This window comes from Aphelocoma coerulescens, chromosome 4 (genome assembly GCF_041296385.1).
Source record: "Aphelocoma coerulescens isolate FSJ_1873_10779 chromosome 4, UR_Acoe_1.0, whole genome shotgun sequence".
NCBI lineage: Eukaryota > Metazoa > Chordata > Aves > Passeriformes > Corvidae > Aphelocoma > Aphelocoma coerulescens.
The window spans coordinates 73,649,339-73,670,763 of NC_091017.1; the positions used below are offsets into that span (position 1 = coordinate 73,649,339).

At 45.6% G+C, this 21,425-nt stretch overlaps 2 protein-coding genes across 11 annotated transcripts in view; one reads left to right on the top strand and one right to left on the bottom strand.

Annotated features, from left to right (window-relative positions):
• The first annotated feature begins 294 nt into the window (after positions 1 to 294).
• MRPL35 (mitochondrial ribosomal protein L35) lies at positions 295 to 3,151 on the top strand. 2 transcript variants are annotated; one of them, XM_069014704.1, is made up of 4 exons: positions 295 to 456; positions 878 to 1,028; positions 2,408 to 2,552; positions 2,789 to 3,151. In XM_069014704.1, exons 1-4 carry the CDS (start codon positions 384 to 386, stop codon positions 2,975 to 2,977), a joined length of 558 nt encoding a protein of 185 aa, XP_068870805.1. In that variant the 5' UTR covers positions 295 to 383; the 3' UTR covers positions 2,978 to 3,151. The 2 variants fall into 2 exon arrangements, with proteins under 2 accessions (XP_068870805.1, XP_068870806.1); XM_069014705.1 differs by lacking the exon at positions 295 to 456 and adding an exon at positions 728 to 783.
• Positions 3,152 to 3,981: 830 nt separating this feature from the next.
• Positions 3,982 to 21,425, bottom strand: part of REEP1 (receptor accessory protein 1) — an 85,256-nt gene continuing 67,812 nt past the window's right edge. For 3 of the 9 annotated variants that reach the window (XM_069014711.1, XM_069014709.1, XM_069014714.1), the window contains 3 exons: positions 18,411 to 18,446; positions 9,987 to 10,126; positions 3,982 to 7,978 (listed from right to left, as the gene is read on the bottom strand). In XM_069014711.1, coding sequence (XP_068870812.1) covers positions 7,907 to 7,978; positions 9,987 to 10,126; positions 18,411 to 18,446 — 248 coding nt within the window. In that variant the 3' untranslated portion in view covers positions 3,982 to 7,906. The other 6 variants (XM_069014710.1, XM_069014715.1, XM_069014716.1 and 3 more) reach the window with 6 other exon arrangements.

The window sequence follows — 21,425 nt, forward strand, 5'->3', positions numbered from 1 at the left end:
TTCAGGTGAAACTTCCTGGGCACCAGTTTTTGCCCATTGCCTTAATCCCATAGCCCGGCACTACCGAGCAGAGGCCGGTCCCTGCTCCGAGCCCTCCCTGCAGACAGGGACAGACATTGATGAGGTCCCCCCTCAGTTGTCTTTTCCCGAGGCTGAACGGCCCCAGCTCACTCAGCCTTTCCTCAGGAGAGAGATGCTCCAATCCCCCAATGTGAAGCTAACACAACACATTTTACAGCATTTATTAACAACTTACAGGTGTAATCTTTCACACCTTCTCTCGCTCAGAGCTCTCAGAAGCCATTTTTATCTCATCCTTCAAACAGTCTGGCCAGATTTCTGAAGAGAAAAAAAAAAGAATACATCAGTAATGTTCACAAACAATGAGTAAAATCCACTTGGTGACTTTTTGCGAGACTTTAGCAACAGGCTTTAAAGTCCCTGGGGCGAAGGGCGGTGAGTGCCTGTAACCCAAAGGTGGCGGGTGCGCGGGAGGACGGAGCGGGACCCGGCCGGTTCCGAGGACGGGACGGACGAGGAGGGCTCCGGGCGAGTTCGGGACCCCGGGGCCGGTGCAGCCGCAGGTGCCGCGGGCAGCCCCCGTGGGCGGGACCCGGCCGGTTCCGAGGACGGGACGGACGAGGAGGGCTCCGGGCGGGTGCGGGGCCCCGGGGCCGGTGCAGCCGCAGGTGCCGCGGGCAGCCCCCGTGGGCGGGACCCGGCGCGGCCCCGCCCGGCGCAGCGTGGCCATGGCGGCGGCGGCGGCGCGCGGGGCCCTGGCGGGTCGGTACCGGGGCGGTGTCGGGGCGGTTTCGGTGTCGGGGCTGGGGGTCTCTGGCTGGGACATTTGTTCTGAGGCTCTCCCGTGTTCCCGCAGGGATCCTGCGGCGCTGGGCCCCCCGCGCGCTCCCGCTCTGCGGCCCCTCCGCTCGGTGTTTCGGGCACGGACCGGCCCCGGCCCCGCTCTGGACCCCGCGGCTGCTCGGCGAGAACCGGCCTCGGACAGGGACGCCCTCGGTGCTCAGCAGGTGCGCGGCTTCTCCCTCGTGCCAAAAAGCCTTAAAAGGGGGTTGAGGTATATATGGAGGAGCTTCAATATATATCGATATTTATATATGTGTAATTATTATATATTTTATTTATATACCTTATATTTTATTTATGTATCTTATGTATTTTATATATATATGGTATATTTTATATTAAAAAATATAAGTAATTTAAAAATAAAATGTTTTCAAAATTACGTCAGTAAATATATTTAAGAATATATTTTTACATATGTTTTTACATTATTATGTTGCACATCATATAATATGTCATATTATATCCTATGAATTTATGTCTCATATATACATTACCCATAATACATTAATATAGCATCATGTGTATTAATTTTGTATTGTTTTTATATAGTCTATACTTTCTATAATAATTTGTAGTATTATATATAATATGTATGTAGTGTACATATTGAAACTCCCCCGTATATATATGAATGTCATAGACTCATAGAATATTTAGGTTGGAAAAGACCTCTTAAAATAATCAAGTCCAGCCCTTAACCCAGCACTTCCAAGGCCACAACTAAACTGTGTCCCCAGCTGCCACATCTGCACAGATTTTACATCCCTCCAGGGATGGTGACTCCACCACTGCCCTGGGCAGCCTGTGCCAGTGCCTGACAACCCCTTCCATGAAGAAAGTTTTCCCTAGAGTCAATCTAAACCTGCCCTGGCAAAACTTGGGGCCATTTTATCTTGTCCTGTTGTTTCTTGGGAGAAGAGACTGACCCCAACACCCGTATACATATAAAATACATACATACATACATACACACACATGTATAATATATAAACCTCAGTCTGTCACACTTGGGCACTTTGCAGTGGGTCTGTGTTAGCCCCAAGCCTCCCACTTCCATCACCATTAATGCTTGAAGCAGGAGGTAAATTAGGATATTCTTTGCAGCCATATTTTACAGTTAGTCTTGTCATCACTACTGTTTCTCTTGCTGCTGATGGGTGTTGGACTAGATGATTTACGAGGTCCCTTCTGATTCAAACTGTTTTGTGATAAATATTCTAAAAGTAATTTCTGAATCCAAATAACAGCTGAATATTGGCTTCTGAGTGTTTTACTGTTTTTAGTAGATTAAAGAAAAAAGGTGCTCTGTGTGGAATAATAACTTTGAGCTGAATTTTGATAAGTCCAGCCCTGAAGTTGGTGTTCTACACTCATTAGGTGCTGTGCTGTAATATTAGAGGAGTCCTCGTTACTCTTCAAACAAGGCACAGCCCTTCTGATCTTTCTATGTGTGATAAAGGCAATGATTACTTTTAGAAAAAGGTGTTTCATTTCCATTCTATTTTCCTCCCTGTTTTGGGGTTGGTTTGGTTTTTTTCAGTGTCACACCTCTACTTCCAAGTTTACTCCAGCAGCCAGCAAGGACCCTTACCTACTGCAGCTTACGGAAGGGAAAGAGGAAAAGTGTGAAATCTGTGGTCAAAAGGTTCCTCCGGCTGCACAATGGCCTCTGGGTTAGGAGAAAGGTGAGATTTTTTGGATAATGAGAGCCTGTTCTTTATAGTCAGTGTAAAATGTAGTTGTTTTCCTTCCCTTGGAGGGCAGTGGCTGGTATGAAATGAAGAAAAGCTCTGTAGAGAGACTCCCATTTTCCTGAAAGGGGGGGATTTATCCAGGTTTGCTGAGCAGTGTGGCTGTTTGTGTGTTTGCAGTGACCTGCTAAGAAGTGGGTGTTTTTTGTCTGTGTGTTTTCTCCTGACAGTCTGGTTATAAGAAGAAACTCTGGAAGAAGTCGGCTGCCCAGAAGAAGCGTTTGAGGGAGTTTGTGTTGTGCACAAGGACACAGTGTAAACTCCTGGATAAAATGACCACTTCCTTCTGGAAAAGGAGGAACTGGTACGTTGATGATCCCTACCAGAAGTACCACGACCGCACAAACCTTCGTGTGTAGAAATCTTGGTTTTGCACATCTCTAGGAAAGGGGGAGTGGTCATGTGGCATGGTCTGAATTTTGGAACATAAATCTGTAATGCCTGTAAGTTTTTTAAATAAATATGTGCATATCATCTGAGCAGAATTGTGGGAATCAATGCCCAAAATAAAAGAATAGTCAAGATTGTCTTCATCTGCAGTTTGTGTTTTACTTAGCAGCGGTCAGGCTGGTCACCTACACATTCTCATGTCTGGTGGTTTCCTGTGATTGTCTAACATGGAGGAATATAGTCTAAACGGCACTAAAAGTGAATAATTCAACATATTTAACCTTATTTTTTGAAAAGAAATATGTTTAAATAACCCCAGGACCTATTTTATTGTATCCATACTTATTGGTGGCTCACTGAATGGAGTCTTCTGGGGAAGAGGAAAAAGGAGAGCAGGGTCCATCTGAGCATTGTTGCCTGTCACAATAACACACTATTGCCTTGTGTCCATGCTAGAAAGCATATGGAAAAAAAAATCCAAAACCAGTTTGATGGCTACATGCAGTGTTTATAATTGATTTTAAAATGTATTGGCCACTAACTTTCACTACAGGACTCACATTTTGTGTCCTCTGTTGGCTTTTGAGTAGTAGAATATATTCCTTAGGTCCTGCACAACATCCTCAAGCAGACAAGTCAGAGTATTTCCTTGCTTCTTATTCCTTTAAGACTAACTGCACCTCACTCTGCACATTCCTGGTCACACATAAATGGAACAAACCCAAGGGTTTATCATGGAGTCTGTTTGGAGTGTGCAGAGCAACTCGACCCTGGTTTTGCTAAGGGTTGGATCAGATGTTTTCTCTACAAAGCTGATACTCCAGCAACTGTGTGAAAGCAGTGCCTTAAAGCATTCCCTGATAACCCATTTTTGAGCAGACAGTCCCTGGGTATCAGCCCCAGAGCTGCCTGTATAGCAGAGGTGGTTTGCAGTACAAAGCTGTAGCATTGCAATGAATTCACTAGTTACTCAGAGTGTTCAGTAGCTGTATTTTGTTCTTTTTCCAGTTCATGATACAGAAAGTTCTGAAGGACATGCAGCACTTAGTGAATACATCTATATACAGTCAGCCAGAATTCAGATAAAAATAATACAGCGATCAAAGTGATTTTTCTGGCCTGCCAGATACATTGAACAGACTGAAGATGTTTGTTTTTGTTTTGTTTTTTGGTTTTTTTTTTAATAAAGAAAAGATTAAGACTTTATTCAAGATGTATATCAAGCAGTATAACAAAACCAGCAAAACATCAACCTTTGGAATACTGTTGTAATGGCCATCCTTGTGAGGCATCAAGTGTATCATTGTATCACAGACCTTTTCTACCCATCACAGGAAAGAAATCACACCAAGTGCACAATTATGAGCCTTAAATAGTTTGTCTAAATGCAAATCCCAACGTGTTCTCTGCTAGTTCAAATATGGTGCTGGATGCAAAACAGGTACCCGAAACTAACAGCAAAAAAGGAGACTGTGGGTGAGGAGCATAAGGGTTCATCACAACACGAGGACTCGCCAGCAGCCAGAGGCAGCAGGTTGTTTACAGGAGCATTGTCTCTCTCCAAGCAGCTTTCTCCCTCCTAGCAGGAATAAACTGCCCGATCCTCTTTCCTTCTGTGCTGGGTTTGCACTGCCACAATTTAGGTTAAGGATTCATTCCAGGGTGACTGGGACACAGTGAAGTCTGTCTTGTGTTGGATGTGATCCTGATTCAGCAGTTGGCGACCGCTGGAGCTGCGCTGATGCTGACCCCTACGGCAGGAGAGGAGGCACAGAGGGCTGCACTGGGATGCTCTGAGCTTATTCTCTTAATAACTGAGGGAGTTTATGGGAAATTGGGGAGGTAATTTGCAGGCCTGTTTACCACAGTTTATCTCCAGCTGCAGTTTCCTTCCCCTCAGCCTCGATTTTACATGTTTAAAATAATGCACGTTTCACTGGAGCCTTGAGCTGGGTAAAGGCTGTTTCCTAGGGCTGGCCTGTTCCCTTCAGGGTTCCACTCTCCTGTCCCTCTCTGAGACATGAGGAGGTGCCTGCCTGCCCTACTGGACTGATGGTAGGGGCCAGCTGCCTGGAAGGCCCCAAAACTGGGCTTTGTTAACTAAGCCACATCTGCTGCTACTTTAAACCATCAGCTGAAAGATTGCTTGATTTTAGGAGGGGACATCTGGAAGTGCTCAGCCGGCCTGCACACTCAGCTGCAACTGGAAGGGAGCTGAGAACTGTTCCTTCCCAACACACACCTAGAAAGCATCCATCCATCCATCCATCCATCCATCCATCCATCCATCCATCCATCCATCCATCCATCCATCCATCCATCCATCCATCCATCCATCCATCCATCCCTCCCTCCCTCCATCCCTCCCTCCCTGCCTCCTCTCCTGTCCCGGGTCCTGCACACCCTGCTTTGCCAGGAGGGGTCAGCAGCAGCGCAGGAGGGCGACTCACCGAACCGGGCTCGCTCCTTGGCAGAGGCTCCAGAGAAAAGCTGGAACAAAAGACTTCACGGGTGGTGTTTATCCCGAATGAACACACGTAGCCTTAACACTGAACTGACAGACCTGGGGCAGCCCCTGTAAACAACCTGGGCGAGGAAGGTGAGGAATCAAAGCGAGTGGCCGTTCTCGTCTGTACAGAACACTGGAGCACAAGGAGCACAAGTGCACGTGGTCAGGCATTCACGTCTGCCTATCTATACACAAATATACAGCTCCGTTGATAAATTAATACATTTTTTTTTTTTCCAGAGATATGAAAAGGTTTATTTTTCTCATTTATACAGTGAATGTTTTGAGAGATATAAGGCAACTCCCTTGTCAACATTTCACCTCAGCACTTAAGAAATGCTAAACAGTCAAGTTTACAGTAAAACAGCAGATTAGACGCACATTAAATAGTTTTAGTGAGAATCAATGTTAATACAGCGTGTCTGAGATTAGAACTTGTCAGATGTTATGCAGCTCTATGTTGGCTGGGGTAATTGGCATAATTGAGTGCAAACTTGTCAGCTTCTTTTTTATCTTACAGCAGCCCATTGCATAGCAGGGAAACATGGCTTGCTTGCAACAGGATTTTATTTTCTGCTAACAGTGCAGGCAGTTTTCTATTTCTTTTTTACATTAGCCAAAAGAAATAAAATAAACTCTAAAGCTGCTTAGAAGTAAAATACATAAGCTTAGCTTCTCAAAGCTTTTGCTGAGTATCTTCCAGGGACCGACTCTTCTGTAACTGCTCTTTAGACAGGTTTGTTTGTTTGTTTGTTTTTTAATTTACTTTCTGAAGACTTTTTCAAAATTTGCAAAATATGACTGAATCAGCACATGTAAAGGAAATAAAACTCTCAGGTAATGAGGCCAAATACTGTGGCAGACACAGGAAATACCTGCTTGCTTTTTCCATTTCCTAGCCAGGTCAGATAAACATTTCTGTGTGCGCATAATTTATTTCTTTCTTCCCCACACATGTAGGAAGCAGTGGGGGTGACCTCAGGGATCCACCAGATGGGCAGCTGGGATATGGATGCACCCCCAGCAGAGAAATGGTTTCAAAGGCCACTTCAGAGTTATCTCCAAGCCGGGCACACTCCAGCAGGCTGCTGGCACCCTGGGCTGCTGCACCTGTGCCAGATGAACAGTGACTGCCATCGAGCCCCCGTGCTGATCCATTGGTGATGGCACATCCTACGTAATGCTAAATGCTTTTCTAGGCTATGTGACAGGTCCAAGAGCAAACACAAAGGGTCACGTAATTAATTAACTTATGTGTGAATCACACATGCTCAACACTTACAAGAGACACCAACTTGAAGCACAAATACACAAACCCTACCGTGTCTTCCTCTTCTTTTATATTTCTCATTTATATATGGATACAAATACACTACTCCATCTGGTTCTTGTGTTTCTAACCAAACTCCATGCTACAGGAGAAACTCCAGGCTCCAAAAAGCAGCTCAGACCCAGCACCCTCCTCTGCTCATGCAAGCAGAACAGCAGCCCCTCAGCAGGAGAGCAGAGTGCTGGGACTGGCATTCATGCAGCAGGGAATAAAGGCATATTTTTCCCTGGAAATACATCTCTAAAGCGATTCTAACTTCTGTTGCTGCAGCTTGCTCAAGCCTGGCTTGCTCACACTTTAAAACTTACAGTAGAACATTGGCCACAAATGGTGGGATTTAGTTCTTCTACCCATCATTTTCCACAAAATACTCTCCTGGCTCAGGCTGATCAAAATTAGAACTCCCCCTTCATTACATCATTGAAACCATTTCTTTTCTCTTGCACGTCTCTTCCTCATCCTCTGTGAGTTTCTGTCTCTGTGGGTTTAGCACAATGATTTTCTCAGAACATGTGATCTACTTGCAGAAAGAGAAATGTAGTTGCACTCAGCTTTCGCTAACAAATCTTGGACATTTTGTACAGTCGAAGTACTTTGACATTTGTTACATCATTCACAGTCTTGAGGAGGAAGGGAGGAAAGAGAATTCCATGGGTTCTGCAAATCCACTTCATCAATGATAAAGCCATAAATAAATACACTGTCAATGTAGCATCATGAGTAACTGATTATTGTTGTTTCCGCTGGGCATTCACAGAGCAAGAGCTATGCAGACACAAATGAAACTGTAAATGTACAGTGTAGGTGGGTGCACACTCTGCAAACCAAACCAGGACCCCTCACCTGCAGGTGCCTGCCAGACTGTCCAACCCACGTCAGGGACAAAGAGCAGCAGCGTGTCACAGAGGGATGCGGAGAGAGGAGGGAGAAAGGCCATGTCTGCAGTGCTGTACATCAAAGCACATCCATCCCACTGCTGTTTCCTATGTTTTGAACGAGTAGCTCTTTAAGGCAGAAGAGAGACATTCTGTGGATCTTGGTGCTATTGGCTCATTGCACTCAAATTGTTTCAGTGGCAGAGGACGAGGTACTTTTCTTCCTGAAGCGAGGTCTAAGGGTCCTAGGCGGTGCCTGCAGAAAAGCAAGACAAAACTTCAGTGGCCTAACAGGAAACATCTTTTTTCCTTACAACTCACCCATCTTTGTGGGACCTCTGTGACAAGGGTCCAGGCATGAAGTAATGGAGAAGCAGATTTTGGCCCTAAAGATCATTAATTAATGGCCAATTGAAGATTAATCTCTTAAAGAAACCTGTTGTATACCCAGGTTACACTAACACCTTGCTTAGTGCTTGCTTAGAGGTGTGGCTAAAGACTGCTAATAACAAAACAGTTGAAAGAGACAGGACAAACTGCTGCCATTTACAGCAGCTCATGGATCAAGAGATCAAACTGGTGGCAGGGAGACAGCTCTGGTGTCTCCCAGCCCATCCTGCACTGTCCAACCCATCCACAGCTCCTCAGAGGGTACAGCTCATGGCATTACAAAGCTGAAGGGGTCCACAAGGTAAAACACACCGGGTCTGTAATTCTCATGAGGTAAAATTCTTAAAAGCAGCCTCTTGCTTGGAAAAGAGGCCAGACACAATCTGTTGAATTTATTTTAGAAACCAGCTATTGGAATTCTGCCTTGTAGTCAGCTGATGCAGAGCTTTTACAAGGAGCCCTGAATGCCCAGGAGGAGGCAGACCAACTCCATGAATTTGATTTCCTGCGGCTAACCCTGCTCTCCAGACTCAGACAGACAGCAGTTAGGCTAGCAAACAAATGAAAGAAATAGCCCTAATCTGCCTACTTCTCTCAGAAGAGCTCTGGTGTGGCTTTGTGCCTTGTGCACTTCACAGCAAGAATCGGTTATCAGATACTGTAACAGAGCTTGGATTCTCAGTGTGGAGCCCTGTCACAGCATCAGGTAACAAGGTGTGGTAGGCTCTTCTATTCCATTTACCTAAATACCCAAAGCCTTGTTTTCTTTAACAGCATCAACCTATTTACCTGTAAGGGCCTGACAGGACCAAAGAGAGGGCTTTGTCATTTCTGTTTCATAGGACTTTCAAACACAAGGCCATGCCACGTTTCTGCATTCCCGTGATGCAGCAAGGTATAAATATTCATATAGACCAGGGACTGCAGCATGGTGAGGTTTTGTTTAAACTCCACCTAAATCTCCATTTTTTCTAGCTTGACCGTAAACCAAAGTAGTTTCTCAATGAGATGGGACTAATCCAACACTTCACCCCATCTTCCAAGCCTGAAATCTTACCCCAGGTCCCCACAGTGAATCCCCAACAGCACAACAGGTCTGGATGGGATGGCTGTGCCCACAAAGGCACAGCTGGAGCAGAGCTGAGGGGCAAAGCTGCTATGCACGGCAGTAATGGATCCCACACCACGCCTGACTCCATAGCTGCTGGCTTGGAGTAGCTATCTGTAAACCAGGAGCCCAGGGACACAGCTGGACCACTAGAGCAGTACCTCCTGCAGCCTGGGAGAGGGCTGCTCTTTGGGAAGACATGTGGCTCTTAAAGCAAAGCTGTCATTAACTGCACAGCAAAGACTCTTAAATGGGGAATGAGCAGCCCTTTGGGAGGCCACTGGACAGCTCTGGGAGTAGCCTGAGAGGCTGCACCTTTCCACAGCTAGAACAGAGCAGCCCAGACTTTGGTGAAAGCCCCCACAGGTAGGACAAGCCAGCAGAAGGGATTGCACCTGCTGACCAAACCACACTGCTCTGCTCCCTCACCCTGAGACAAGGGAAGGAGGGAACAAACCAGCTTCCCACAGGTGGAGATCTCAGCTGCTGGCTGTGGCTCCATCTACCCTACCCCAGACCTGCAAGGAGTCTTTGCCTACGGCATGTCCTACAGAGGTTTTATTTCCTCAATAACAAAATGTTGCTAAATTCACTTTTGGCAAACCACAGAGTGAGATCTGCATTTCCTTTAGTTCTTTTGTTTACATGAAGCAACTTGAAGTGTATTTAGTGAGTTTAGACCAAAGAGAGGTGTTTGTTCAGTTGAAGATTCCAGTTGAAGGTTCAAGGAATGTCATAAGGAGCAGCCTTGACAATATGGAAGTACCTCAAGGGGTTGATCCTTCTTTTTGGGCCTTTTGTTCATGGATGCACAATCATTGTCTTCATCATCTGAGAACACTGAGCCTTTTGTTTCACAGTTTGTCTCAGGTGGCTTCTCATACCTATTGTCCACGCTTATTTCACCTATTTAACAAAGCCATTTACAGCCTAAACGTGAAGACACAGGATGAGGAAATCAGTGATGGTTTGATTCACACAAATCAGTCACCTCACTGCAAAGCCATGCATCTTTCAGGGGTTAATAGAGGGGTCACACACATCACACTCTAATAACAGCAGCTGTGGGGTTAGAAATCAAAAGGCTTCTCTTTACAAAGCCATTATTAAGACTATTTTGATTATTTTACACAGAATTGAGACTAAATTCACAGCCTCTGATGTTTGGGAGGTTGACACTAGAAAGAGATTTCTTTGTTTGTTTGTTTGCTCAGGGATAAATAAAATAACTGATTTCTTTAGTTGCTGGTTCCATCCATAACTCCTGCATCTACTGCTTCCTCTAGAAGGCTCCAAATGGGGGTTGAAGCCCTCTGGTTAGCACAGAGAGACCTGCCTGGGATGCAGAAATCGGAAACACAGCAGCAGTGACAGACTTGAAGCTGAGAGTGGTCAAGGCAAGCACTCAGACAGATCCACTGAAGTTCACAAAAAGCTTCACCAGGCATTGAATGGACCCTCAGCAAGTGGGTGTGCTGCTGGAAGACCAATGCAGGGAAAAGTCTCTCTTCTGTCATTCTGGAGTAAATGTGGTGGAGCATTAGCTCTGCTGATGGATCTGAAGGCAGTTTATTGCCCCATAACTACAGACCACAAACACTTTCTTGGTGGTTCTTATCCTTGTAACTTATAGCACAATCTTTTTGGGACTGGTCGTGTTACACAACACAATCCATTTGCTGCCTAAATACAGACAGTAAATCAGACAGTGTTTTTAATGACCAGTCCAAAGCAAGAGGTACAGAAGAGGAAGCTCAACATAACCAAGCTTCCTGCATGTCCACAGTTTCTTACCAGCAGGGCTGGAGGCTTCTCTGTTTAACTGAGAAGGCTTTTTTGATTTCGAAACACATCAGGAGTGCAAGTATTTGCTGTTTAGGTGCCATGAATGAGAATTACTGGGTCTATGCTTTAATGGTTGCATGAACATACACAGAAATAATGCTCTGTGCTTCTTGTCCCAGCCTGACTCTAAGAGTCTGCTGGACCAAAGACTAAACCCTAAAGACTGAAACCAAAGAGGATTCTTAAACATTTAGTACTTACTAATCCAATTTGATTCTTAAAGCCCAAAAGAACCAAATTCTTCGACAGCTCTTTCAGCTGGGTAACAGACAGAGGGAAAATTACTTGGCTACAGCAACACGAGTCATGAGTAGGTCATTGGGGCTCTCACCAGTGCCAAATTAAAGTCAGCAGCTAATTGCTCTCAGCCCACAGGATGCAGCTGCTGCTCAAGACAACAGCCTGTGCACACCATCCTCTGCCCACTGACCCCATGTTTACACCCCTTTATCACCATTCACATGGGCAGGCTGGAAGACACCACTGAAGGTTTTCAGGAAGAACTGGAAGCTGACTTTTTCCCCAGCTGTACTAAAGGTGTTGATGGTCACATTGCAGAGAGGTCTGGGATAATGCTGAAATGTTTTTCTTCTGTGTAGGACTGTAGTGTGAAAACTGCACTGTGGGGAGAATTAAATGTTCTCTAGATCACATGGCAGAACAGTACAGGAATGTTTTGGGTTGCTATTTTATCCCTCCATTTGGGAAGTGAGCTACCCAGGAGCAACCTAGTTTAGACCCTCTTGGATGTGGAAGCTGTTCTTTGCTGCCTCCCTAAGCCAAATCAAAATTTAGTCAAGTTTAGTAGCAGTGGGTCAGGACTTCTTTCAACAGCCTCACTGAGGTTTGCACAGGGGCCCAACAACACACCTCCAGCCATGTGCCACTGTGAGCAGACAGGGGCTTTCCCCATGGAAAAAGGACTTTGAATGGGACAGGATGGAGGGGTGTTGGAGAACCAGAGTTAGGGTGTTCAGTGACCAGAGAGAGGAGACATTGGCTGCTGAGGCTGCTGAGAGCAGACAGGATCATGCAAATGTGCCCTGCTCCCTTTCTCCTACAACCAGCTGCTCCACTGGAAAAGGAGACAGAAGAACTGTCAGCCTGGTAATGCTTCTGTGAATCCCATGGTTTTGCAGCATACATTGCTTTCTTTGTTACTATTCTCTCTCTTAAATTGGATGCTGGGCAAAAAAGATACCAAGGGAGCTCTGCCACCCATGTCCACAGCACAGTCTCCTGCAGGCTCTTCTGTTCTCCCCATCAGTCCAAGCATCACATCCATGTCCTGAAGCTGCTTCCATGAAGATCAAGAGGAGAGCTCAGCCTTCAAACTGGTGCATACTGCTTTGATCCCTGCAGCTGAGAGGTCTGTAAAGTCCACTGGAAGTTGGGCTGACACCCTCTTCTTCCCTGCTCCACCTCACTGTCAGTGGGACACTGAAAACCAGCCAAATGGGAACCAGTTTTGCTTCAGCCTCACTGAACTGGAAAAGGGAAGAAGATGTGCTATCCCAGGCCTTTGCATTACTTTTCTGGCCATTGAAGAGAACAGATCTTGAATACACAGGGCACTTTCCTTAAGACCTGGAACAAGAAGGGAGGATTCCCTGCCCATCCTGCCTTGGGAAGGACTCCTGTATTGTGAGCAATCCAACCTCATATTGATCTGCCAGACTTCAGGGTGCCAGACTTTGTCCCACGTTTGTGGAAGCATTATGCTGTTGTGGGATGGGAGAGAACTCATCTCCGAAGGGTGGCTGCTGTGTGAGCACCAGCTCTGATGTTGTTTGTTATTTTTTGTGAATATGGTGATGACATGATAATAAACTGATTTTCTGACAGCAAGAGAGTGAGTAAAAATGTAAAGCAAGGGGTTAACCAGAAGAACAAACACATGTGAGGAACTGGTGAGAAAGAAGATAGAGGTTTAAAGTGAATAAAAGGGTTCTGGGACACCAAGGTTATTGGAGAAGGTAAAGACTGAGGAGCAAAACGTTTTCAGGGCTGGAGTGTGTGTTTTGAGGACAGCACTTGGCCCTGGGTGACCTCCAGTGTGTTTCTAAGAGCCATTTTTATGATCTGAGGCTGTGGGGCCTCAGGTCACTATCAGATGTCCCCAAAGTGGCAGAGTCAGCAGTGTGTGCTGCTCCAGGGAAGCAGCCAACAACGCCAGGGACTGTCACAGCCAGGAGGTGGCTGTGTAAAAACATGGATCATACACCAGATCTTTGCCCTGACTCTGTGTGGAAGACTCTCACTCCCCACCCCAGGGCAGGCTGTGTTTCAGGTGTCTCCACCTGTAACATTTATGGCTCCACATCTTTGTGTGGAGGGGCTGAATTGCTGCAGAAGTGGGAAATGGGCTGGTGTTCCAGGACTAAAGCTGCTGCTGCCTCTTGCAAACACCTTTTCAGTGCACAGACCAGACTACACTCCTCTCTCCACTAAAGCAAGACAGAATCTGACTGCAAACAGTCTAAGGAAATGGACCCCTTAATTCCAGTTCCTACCATACTATCATAATTCCTCCCAAGGGAACTGATACAGCCAACACATTGTGTGGGAAGCCCTGAAAATGGGCACATTTCTAGTTGAAGTAGACATCTGAGTGCTCTGCAGAGCTGGGACCTGAGCTGTTAACGCACCACAGGGAACAACCCAGCATGGACCAGGAAATGTAAGGCCAGATCTTTGTAATCTTTGATCTCTGTGATTCAACAAGGCTAAGAAATCTCACTTGCAAAACTTTTTCTACACCAATATGTGGGATTCAGTAGTGTGCTGTTTTTTTCAGCAATCACTTTGGTTCAGACTCCGGTCCATGCTGCTGTGTAAATCTGTAGTAAATTCCGGTGGATTTTCATGAGTACAACAGAAGTCAGGACCTGGCCCACTCTAAGTAAAAGGGAGCAAATGACTTTGATATTTAAAAATCTGGACACTTAAATACAGGTACAGTGGGAATCAGGCAACTTTGAGAGAAATTGGACCTCCCCTTATTTTGCTGGGCACAATACTTCTTCCTTCCTTTAATCACTTTAATTCCTCAGGAGCAATGGGGAAAACCACAGTCACAGACTACTCAAACCAAGAGCGAGGTATTGTATTATTGTAATGGAAAGTAAAGTCACTCCAAAGTTAAGCCTTTCCAGGGGATCATTCATATAAAGAGGTTTGCACACCATTTAATAAGCACAGGAGAACAGATATTTATTATACGATGGCCATCAGCTTCTTTCCCCTGCAACAAAGATAAATTCACCATCATTTCCAAAAGACATTGACCCAAGTCCTGTACTTCCCCAGCAGTCATTGCCAAACCAAGGAGTTAGGAGCAGCCAACTACACCAGCACACACTGCCCAGGAGCCACCAAACAGAGGCAGACATCCTTTCCAAAGCTGGAGTCAAATGCAACCAAAGCAAACAAGCCTAATCACATCAACAAAGTCATCCGTTAATGAAAACACATCCCACAAATGAGTGAGTTGTTAAGTGCTAGTCTATTCCAAACACCTCAGAGGAAAATTCATGCAATCTGTAACACTTACATCAGAGTCCCATAATATTTACATAGAGAAAAAGAAAGAATAAACTGTTAGGAGAAAACGTTTGGGTGCAGAGGGGGAAGGAACATTGTTTCAGAACACAGAAATATTCATCTTTGCTTTTATCATATCTGTCATTCAGCTGGAGTTTATTAAACAACAATTAATGTTTTAACTTTCTACTGGTAAAATGCAAATGTAGTCAAAAACTACTGATCTTCTGTGAATTTTTTTTCTTCCCTGAAATTACCAAAATAAATATGAAACTATTTTTAAATCTCAAAAAGAGAAAATCCCAAATTGCCATTCAGAAGTACCAGTGCAAAGTGATGCAAAGCAGCCCTGTAAAAATTTGCTTCAGTATTTAGTAAAGGGAAATTTCAAGGAACCAAATGCCTAGAGCAACAAAAAATTGTTTGTTCTTTAAGTTCAATAAGGTGAAAAAAAATCCCCTGAATGAGAGCTGGAAGCAAAACTGGCTAAGAACCAAAATAAAACTACCTACACCATTTAACTGAATTAGTTCAGAGCTGTACAATCAGCCCCCTTGACACAAAGTCAATTAGTGTTTTTAAAGCACTTTCCACTGTAATAACTCATGTGCAGTTCATAGCACACCACAAAGAAGGGGTTGGATTCAGCTAATAGACCAATAAGGTGATTTGTTTAAAACACAGTTAAGTGGATGTCCCATCGAGGTCCTTGGTGAGCTGCACTGCTGGTCATGTGTGATCTGTCACCTTGTGGAGCACAACCCTGCAGTGCACACCCAAAACAGACCCATTCATCACTAATGTCCCTGCACACTTCTTACACTGCCTAAGGCTTCTGATCAGCATTTTAGTATTAAATGCCACCTCAAGTACTTGCAGTCCCAACAGTTCTCCTGATATACAGCTGATTCTTCAGTTCATGATAGATATATTTATTCTCCACAAGAATTAAAATGGTTTTTCCCTCTCAACCATGCCCCAGGTCTTTGGAACAGCACCTAAAAGACGTTAGTTGAGAGAACACCACCAAACATAATATTTGTTACTTCTTAAATGCTGGTCCCAGGCAGATTGTTTAATATTGAGCAGCATTTTAAGCATTTGCCAGGTACTGCCAAAAGACAAACAGACATCCCTGGAGATTTTCACTTTGTCGTCTCTGAAGAGGAGAAAGAGCTCTTACATAATTGTACAGTTGTTCCTGAATGCTGCAGCCTGACTTTCCACAGAACACAAAGAAGATAAATCAGAAACTTGGGTAAAGACCTGGAAGGAGCTCCACCAGCAAAGGCCTGGCCCTGAATAAGAGCAAGAGGAGCTGGCATAGGAGATATCAAAGAGACGTGCTGGAGTACATCTGTCAAAGAGGCTTGCACTTTAGTGAAGCTGCCCAGAGCAGAGGAGGATCAATGTCCTGAATTGCATCAATGCTTTGTCATGTACAGAACATGAGGCCAGTGGGAGTGATCCAGCTGGGAAGGAAAGGGCTCTCCTGAGAAGCCAACAGCTTCAGCACAAAGCCCACCACTGCTGACAGGGACAGATGTGCTCCAGAACAGAGGAGTCCATCAGCACCCAGCCCACCACCCCTGCTGACAGGGACAGATGTGCTCCAGAACAGAGGAGTCCATCAGCATCCAGCCCACCACCCCTGCTGACAGGGACAGCTCCAGCCCAGGGGGCTCAGGCTGTGCTCAGCCTGGCCTTCTGCAGAAATGCACACTCCATGGCACCTGCAGGCCTCATACTCATGACACCTTTTCTCAGGATATCATCTAGGGAGCAGAATGCTCAGACTTTTGCTCCACCAGCCTGTGCTCTCCTTGGAGCTGTGGAGGTTTCTGTGAGTCAGACAGTGAAATAATTGAGTTTTACCTGCAAGAGCATTAAGGCAACTACTCCTGCCAAAAAGGCTGCATCAAGGCTGTGCTTTACAGCCTTGACTTTAATATTCCTGCTTGAGGTAAGGCTTGACTATCTGCCCATTTAGATTATAAACTCTTTGGAAATGAAAACTGTTAATGATGGGACTCTGAAATTGGCTACACGAAACTTTGCACCAAGGAAAGATGAGTGCCAATAGCTCAAGGCAACTTAGTCCTAGCTAAACAAAATTAGATTCTTTCTTCCCCCAGGTTTTTGTGGCACTGAAAAATGTTCACGTGATATGGTCAGCTCTCCAAGCTACCAAAGATGCACTTACAAAGGAGCATTTTAATGGCAGGCCAATGTCTGAGAGTGCATTAGTGCATCTATTGCCTTGGAGACAGAGAAAGGGCAGCCTGTGGAGAATGAACCTTCTATGACAGAGCCTCGGCACATCCCTATTGACATGGTTTAAGGGACTGGATTATGTTGGAGAGGGGCTGGGAGTAGTAAAACAAGCCAATGTGAAAGACAGGACATGCAATTTCAATCAGATCAAAATTACTTTGGGTCCAATTCATAAACATATTGGACTGATTGCTGCTTTAGCATCATTAAATGACTTTCCTAAGATTAACTCATGACTGTTAAGTGCATAAGGATTCAGTGATTCTTTTTGTAAATAACACTTTGAAGTCAAATCCATAAAATTGGTTTAGGCTAAAATTAGAAGGCTTCTAATAAAATGCCCTGTGAATACAAATACTTCATGGTTGTTTCAACAGATATCACCTTAAACACGCTTCATTGTCCTGCACAGTGGCACACTCACCCAGAAAAGGGAGGGTAAGAAATCAAATGTGAAGGTGGGTTTGCCACCCATGCAGGGTGCAAGGAGGCTGCATCAGGCTGGAACCACCAGCCTTCAAGCAGCAACAGTGCACAGGGCTCTGGCACCAGGTGCAGGGCTGTGGGAAGGCACAGGCAGCTGCAGCACGGTGCCTGCAGCAGAGTAGCAGCACTGTAATCCTTTAGTCCCTCTGCTTCTGTCTCCAGGTTGATTAGTGTGCAAAATAAACAAAAAGCACATGAGATGGGAAGAAAACGAGTTACTAAGATCTTGTGCCTCCACAAATATGAGATGCTGCCAGTCTGTATTTCTTTTTTCTCCCCAGACAAGCTGCTTGGCAGTCCCATCCTCTGACATGCCCAAATTGGAGTTCTCCCACTCCTTTCATCTGCCACTGGGAAAAAATGCAGAAGTGACATGTCTGGGCTCTTAGCAACCGAGCTAACTGGCACAGCACTGAAAAGACCACCAGCAGCTAAACCATTCACTGCACTCCGACGTTTGTAAACACAATAAATGCTGGGGACAGTGGGGACATTTTTCAAAAATGGTTCTGCCAGAGACTGAAGCAGGGAGAGTCTGTTCAAACCTATCTTTTCATACTAGGGTCTGCTACTGGGCTTTGCTACATACCCTGCTCATCCCAAACACAAATGTCCTCTCCACTAATGGAGAAACATGCCAATCCTTAGGGAACAGTGCAGAACAGGGCTGGGACTGAGGAGGGTTTGCTTTTGCTGCATTCTCAGTGGATTTACTCCAGCACTGGGGACACAGGGCAGAGGAGTTGCACTGCACAGCAAGGACATGGCACATCCTCTAGAAGAGAAAGGAATGAAGTTCTCCAGAGAAACAGTCCCCATCCTTGGGTAACACAGGTCAGTACGGTGAGAAGCACTGCAATTCTTGCCACCAGCTCACACACACAGCTCCCAAACCTGCTCACAGCCTGGCCTTCCCCTGCTTTGTTCCCCTGGTGTTAGGAAACCCAGTGAGCAAGAGCATCAGGAGCAAGCCAGGCTGGGGAATGCAGCCATGCCCAAAAGGGATGCATGGATACCAGGACACAGGAAATCCAGCACTCACCTCTGAGGAGTCGGCATACCGAGCAACATGTGCACACTGAAAGAGGAGCTGAGCGTTAGGAACTCATCAGGTGAAGCCACTCGCTCTTAGAAAACACTTGGAACCATTTTGAAGTGGACTTCAAGGCCCTTGTGCACAGGGAGATGAGTGTCTCCACTGACCAGCATGGAGCGCAGCCTCAGGAATGGGCCTCATCCCAGGCTGTGTCCATATGGGTGTTAAGGATGGGGTTAGATACAGCTCCCTGGCTCTGTTCTCAAACCACTGAACAGAAGTAACTCCTGACTGGAGGGACCTGGGAGCGTGGATAAGCAATGGGAGTGTGGATAAGCAATGGGTAACACAGTGCAAAAGGCTGTATGATAACAAACACAGGGTACAATACTGGGACTTGTAATTCTATGTGCCTGAATTCTTTTCAGTAGATTTAGACCTCTTGTAGAAGTCGTCTAGCTGCTGCAATCACCCACACAGCTTCTAAAGAAAATTATCCACAGATCCCCGATCTTCCTAAACCAGGAGGGTCCCACAAGAATTAAATCCTGATGGAACTGCCATAAGAATGAAAGCAACGAAGGGAATTGCATTGCACCCTTCAGTGCAAATGCAGGTGATTCATAGCTGTTCATGAAAGTGTGAAGTTTACAGCTTCATCTTGAGCACAGTTTGTGTTCCAGGAAACAGCCTAAATTTCCAGTTTGAGCCTTTCAATTTAATGCTCACAGTGGTATCAATGACTTCACATTAAAAAAAAAAGTTTTTGAAGAAGAAAAGGTTTGAGCTCTGTGTGATTTTTTTAGTTCTGATTATTCTGCACTAGAGACTCTGGAAGTTCTTCCATAGTTTCACAGTCATTTTAAAGCAGCACAAACCAGTGCTGCTGTTGAAAGCAGATGTCCCACTGTTCCTTGCACTCTGGCCTCAACCTTCCTTGTCCCATTGCTGATGTCTGTGCTGCTGCTCTCCACTGGCTTGAGGATCTGACCCAGGCCAAGAGAACCTGGAAGCAAGGGACAGCATTAAACTTGAACCCACTCCTTGACTGGGGTCAGCATGTAAAAATAAGATTTAAATATATCCAAAGGAAAAGACAGCACTGGTCAAAAGCAAGCAGCTGGGTTACACCCTTTCAGTGGGACAGCTGCCTCACATTGGCTGGATGCTGCTGTGAAACTATGGGCTTCCTCAAGAGATCTGCTGTGGGTTCAGCCTCTGATTTTACACAGAAGGGAGCTGATCACAGTTTTATGATGGTTTATTCTCTGGGAGTTCAGACTACCTGAGTTGTTCTCACACATCTTTCTGGTTGATGGGGACTGAATACCCAAACACATCCCGACTGCTGATGTTCCCCCACCTTTGTTCTGTACTGCAAAGCTTTTGGTCCTTCAGCAAAAGACCAAAAAGCAGCCTTGAGTCTCTCCTGCTCAGAGGAATGAAGAGTATCAGAAAGCACACTGTCCATTTCTGCTTTGAAATCATTCCAGGTGAGAATGATCTCAGCCTGGGGCAAGCTTAAGCAGAAAGAACACTGGGTTTGGGCAATGCAGAGGGTGGCTCCACTGTTTGTGATCCTCTGGCCCAGGCAGCATCAGCTCTGGACACTGACTGTCCTGTGATGCAACACAAATTAAGGCAATACTGTAAAGTTAAGAAGTGCAAAAGCTCCTCACTGTTAATAAGGACACATCTTATGCGGATTGTTACTGGACATTTGCCAGAACAACAGGATTGCCTTGAAAAATATTTGGAAATATTGTTCTGGAATTGACAGTTTTCCACAACAATGAGTAGCCACATGACATTTACAGTTCCCAAAGGAAAGAGGCAGTTCTGCCTGTGGAAAAAGCAGAGGTTAGAACAGGCATCGAAGCTAAAATGTCAGAGTCTATCATCTGGGTGCCAGGACCATAAACTGAAAAACGCTGAACCAAGAGTTAAGTGAAAAATCAAATTAAGAGATGGTGGGCCTGCTAGGTGGAGGAAGGGAATCATGGTGTGTCCTCGGTGCTGACAAAGGAAGCTGTGCACATTTCCCTGGAGCAGTGGTGATGCCCCATGGAATGTGCTGTTTGTGAGGTTGGCAGCCACCCACAAATCATGGCAAAAGCAGCCTCTGCCTCTTTGTGTCATCTGGGTGTGGCTTTTGACTGGGTGTGAGGAGGAGGACAAGGGTCTTTCTGCGGGATGAGTGTGAATACACCTAGAGCCCACTATGTGCTGAGCAGTCCCATGCCTGCAGAAGGACCAACCTCACAGCAGGACTGCACAATGGATAGGCTCCACTGAAACACAGCAAAGACAGCAAAAGGTAGAGGGAGGGAAAAAAGTAGCAAAAGGTAGAGGAAAAGGAGCCACTCCCCTTGTGTCAAAGGCAGCTCTTGCTTATTCTATTCCTTGGCCTCATAAGACACTCTTCAGTAGGCAGAAATAAACCTTTGCTGTGTCTGCATGAGGTCATTACCAAGTGCCAAGCTCTTCACAGTGTCAAGAGGGGATTCAAAGAGTCACAAATCCATCTAACCAGCACCATTCACTTTATAAAAATAACAATAGTGGAAATGAAACAGGCTGAGTGTTTGTGAAGCCTGGTCCTGCAGCCAGCTTTTGGCCACAGCTACAGCCCATTGGTGTCAGGAGAGCCTTTTCACGTGCTTCAGTGGGCTTGGAAACATGCCCAAGAGTTGTGAAACCAGAACCTGAACTGCTGCTGGTGCTCACTGGGGGACTGGTGGGGTTCAATACCAACAAAACTGAATTTTAGCAATCTCTTCTGTGCAGAGAAGACAACAGACCTCTCTCTACTGGCTATGTTTCCATTGCTCAGGGAATGGGGCCCAGCTAAGAAACTGTAAGCTCAACCTGAAGAGCCCTCTCTTGTCTTTGCCTCACTACTGTAAGTCAGAGTATGCTTCCATATGCCATTTGTTCAGCAACAAAGCTGGCTTGAGGAGCTTCCAGTTCCTGGCCTCTGGATCTCATATGTCCCTCAAAGTCTCCCAAAACAGAAATCTC

Coding starts and splice junctions, on each gene's coding strand:
- MRPL35 (XM_069014704.1), top strand. CDS start 384: ATGAGTAAAATCCACTTGGTGACTTTTTGCGAGACTTTAGCAACAGGC. Junction 457..877: donor AGTCCCTGGGGCGAAGGGCG/GTGAGTGCCTGT, acceptor GTGTTCCCGCAG/GGATCCTGCGGCGCTGGGCC. Junction 1,029..2,407: donor ACGCCCTCGGTGCTCAGCAG/GTGCGCGGCTTC, acceptor GGTTTTTTTCAG/TGTCACACCTCTACTTCCAA.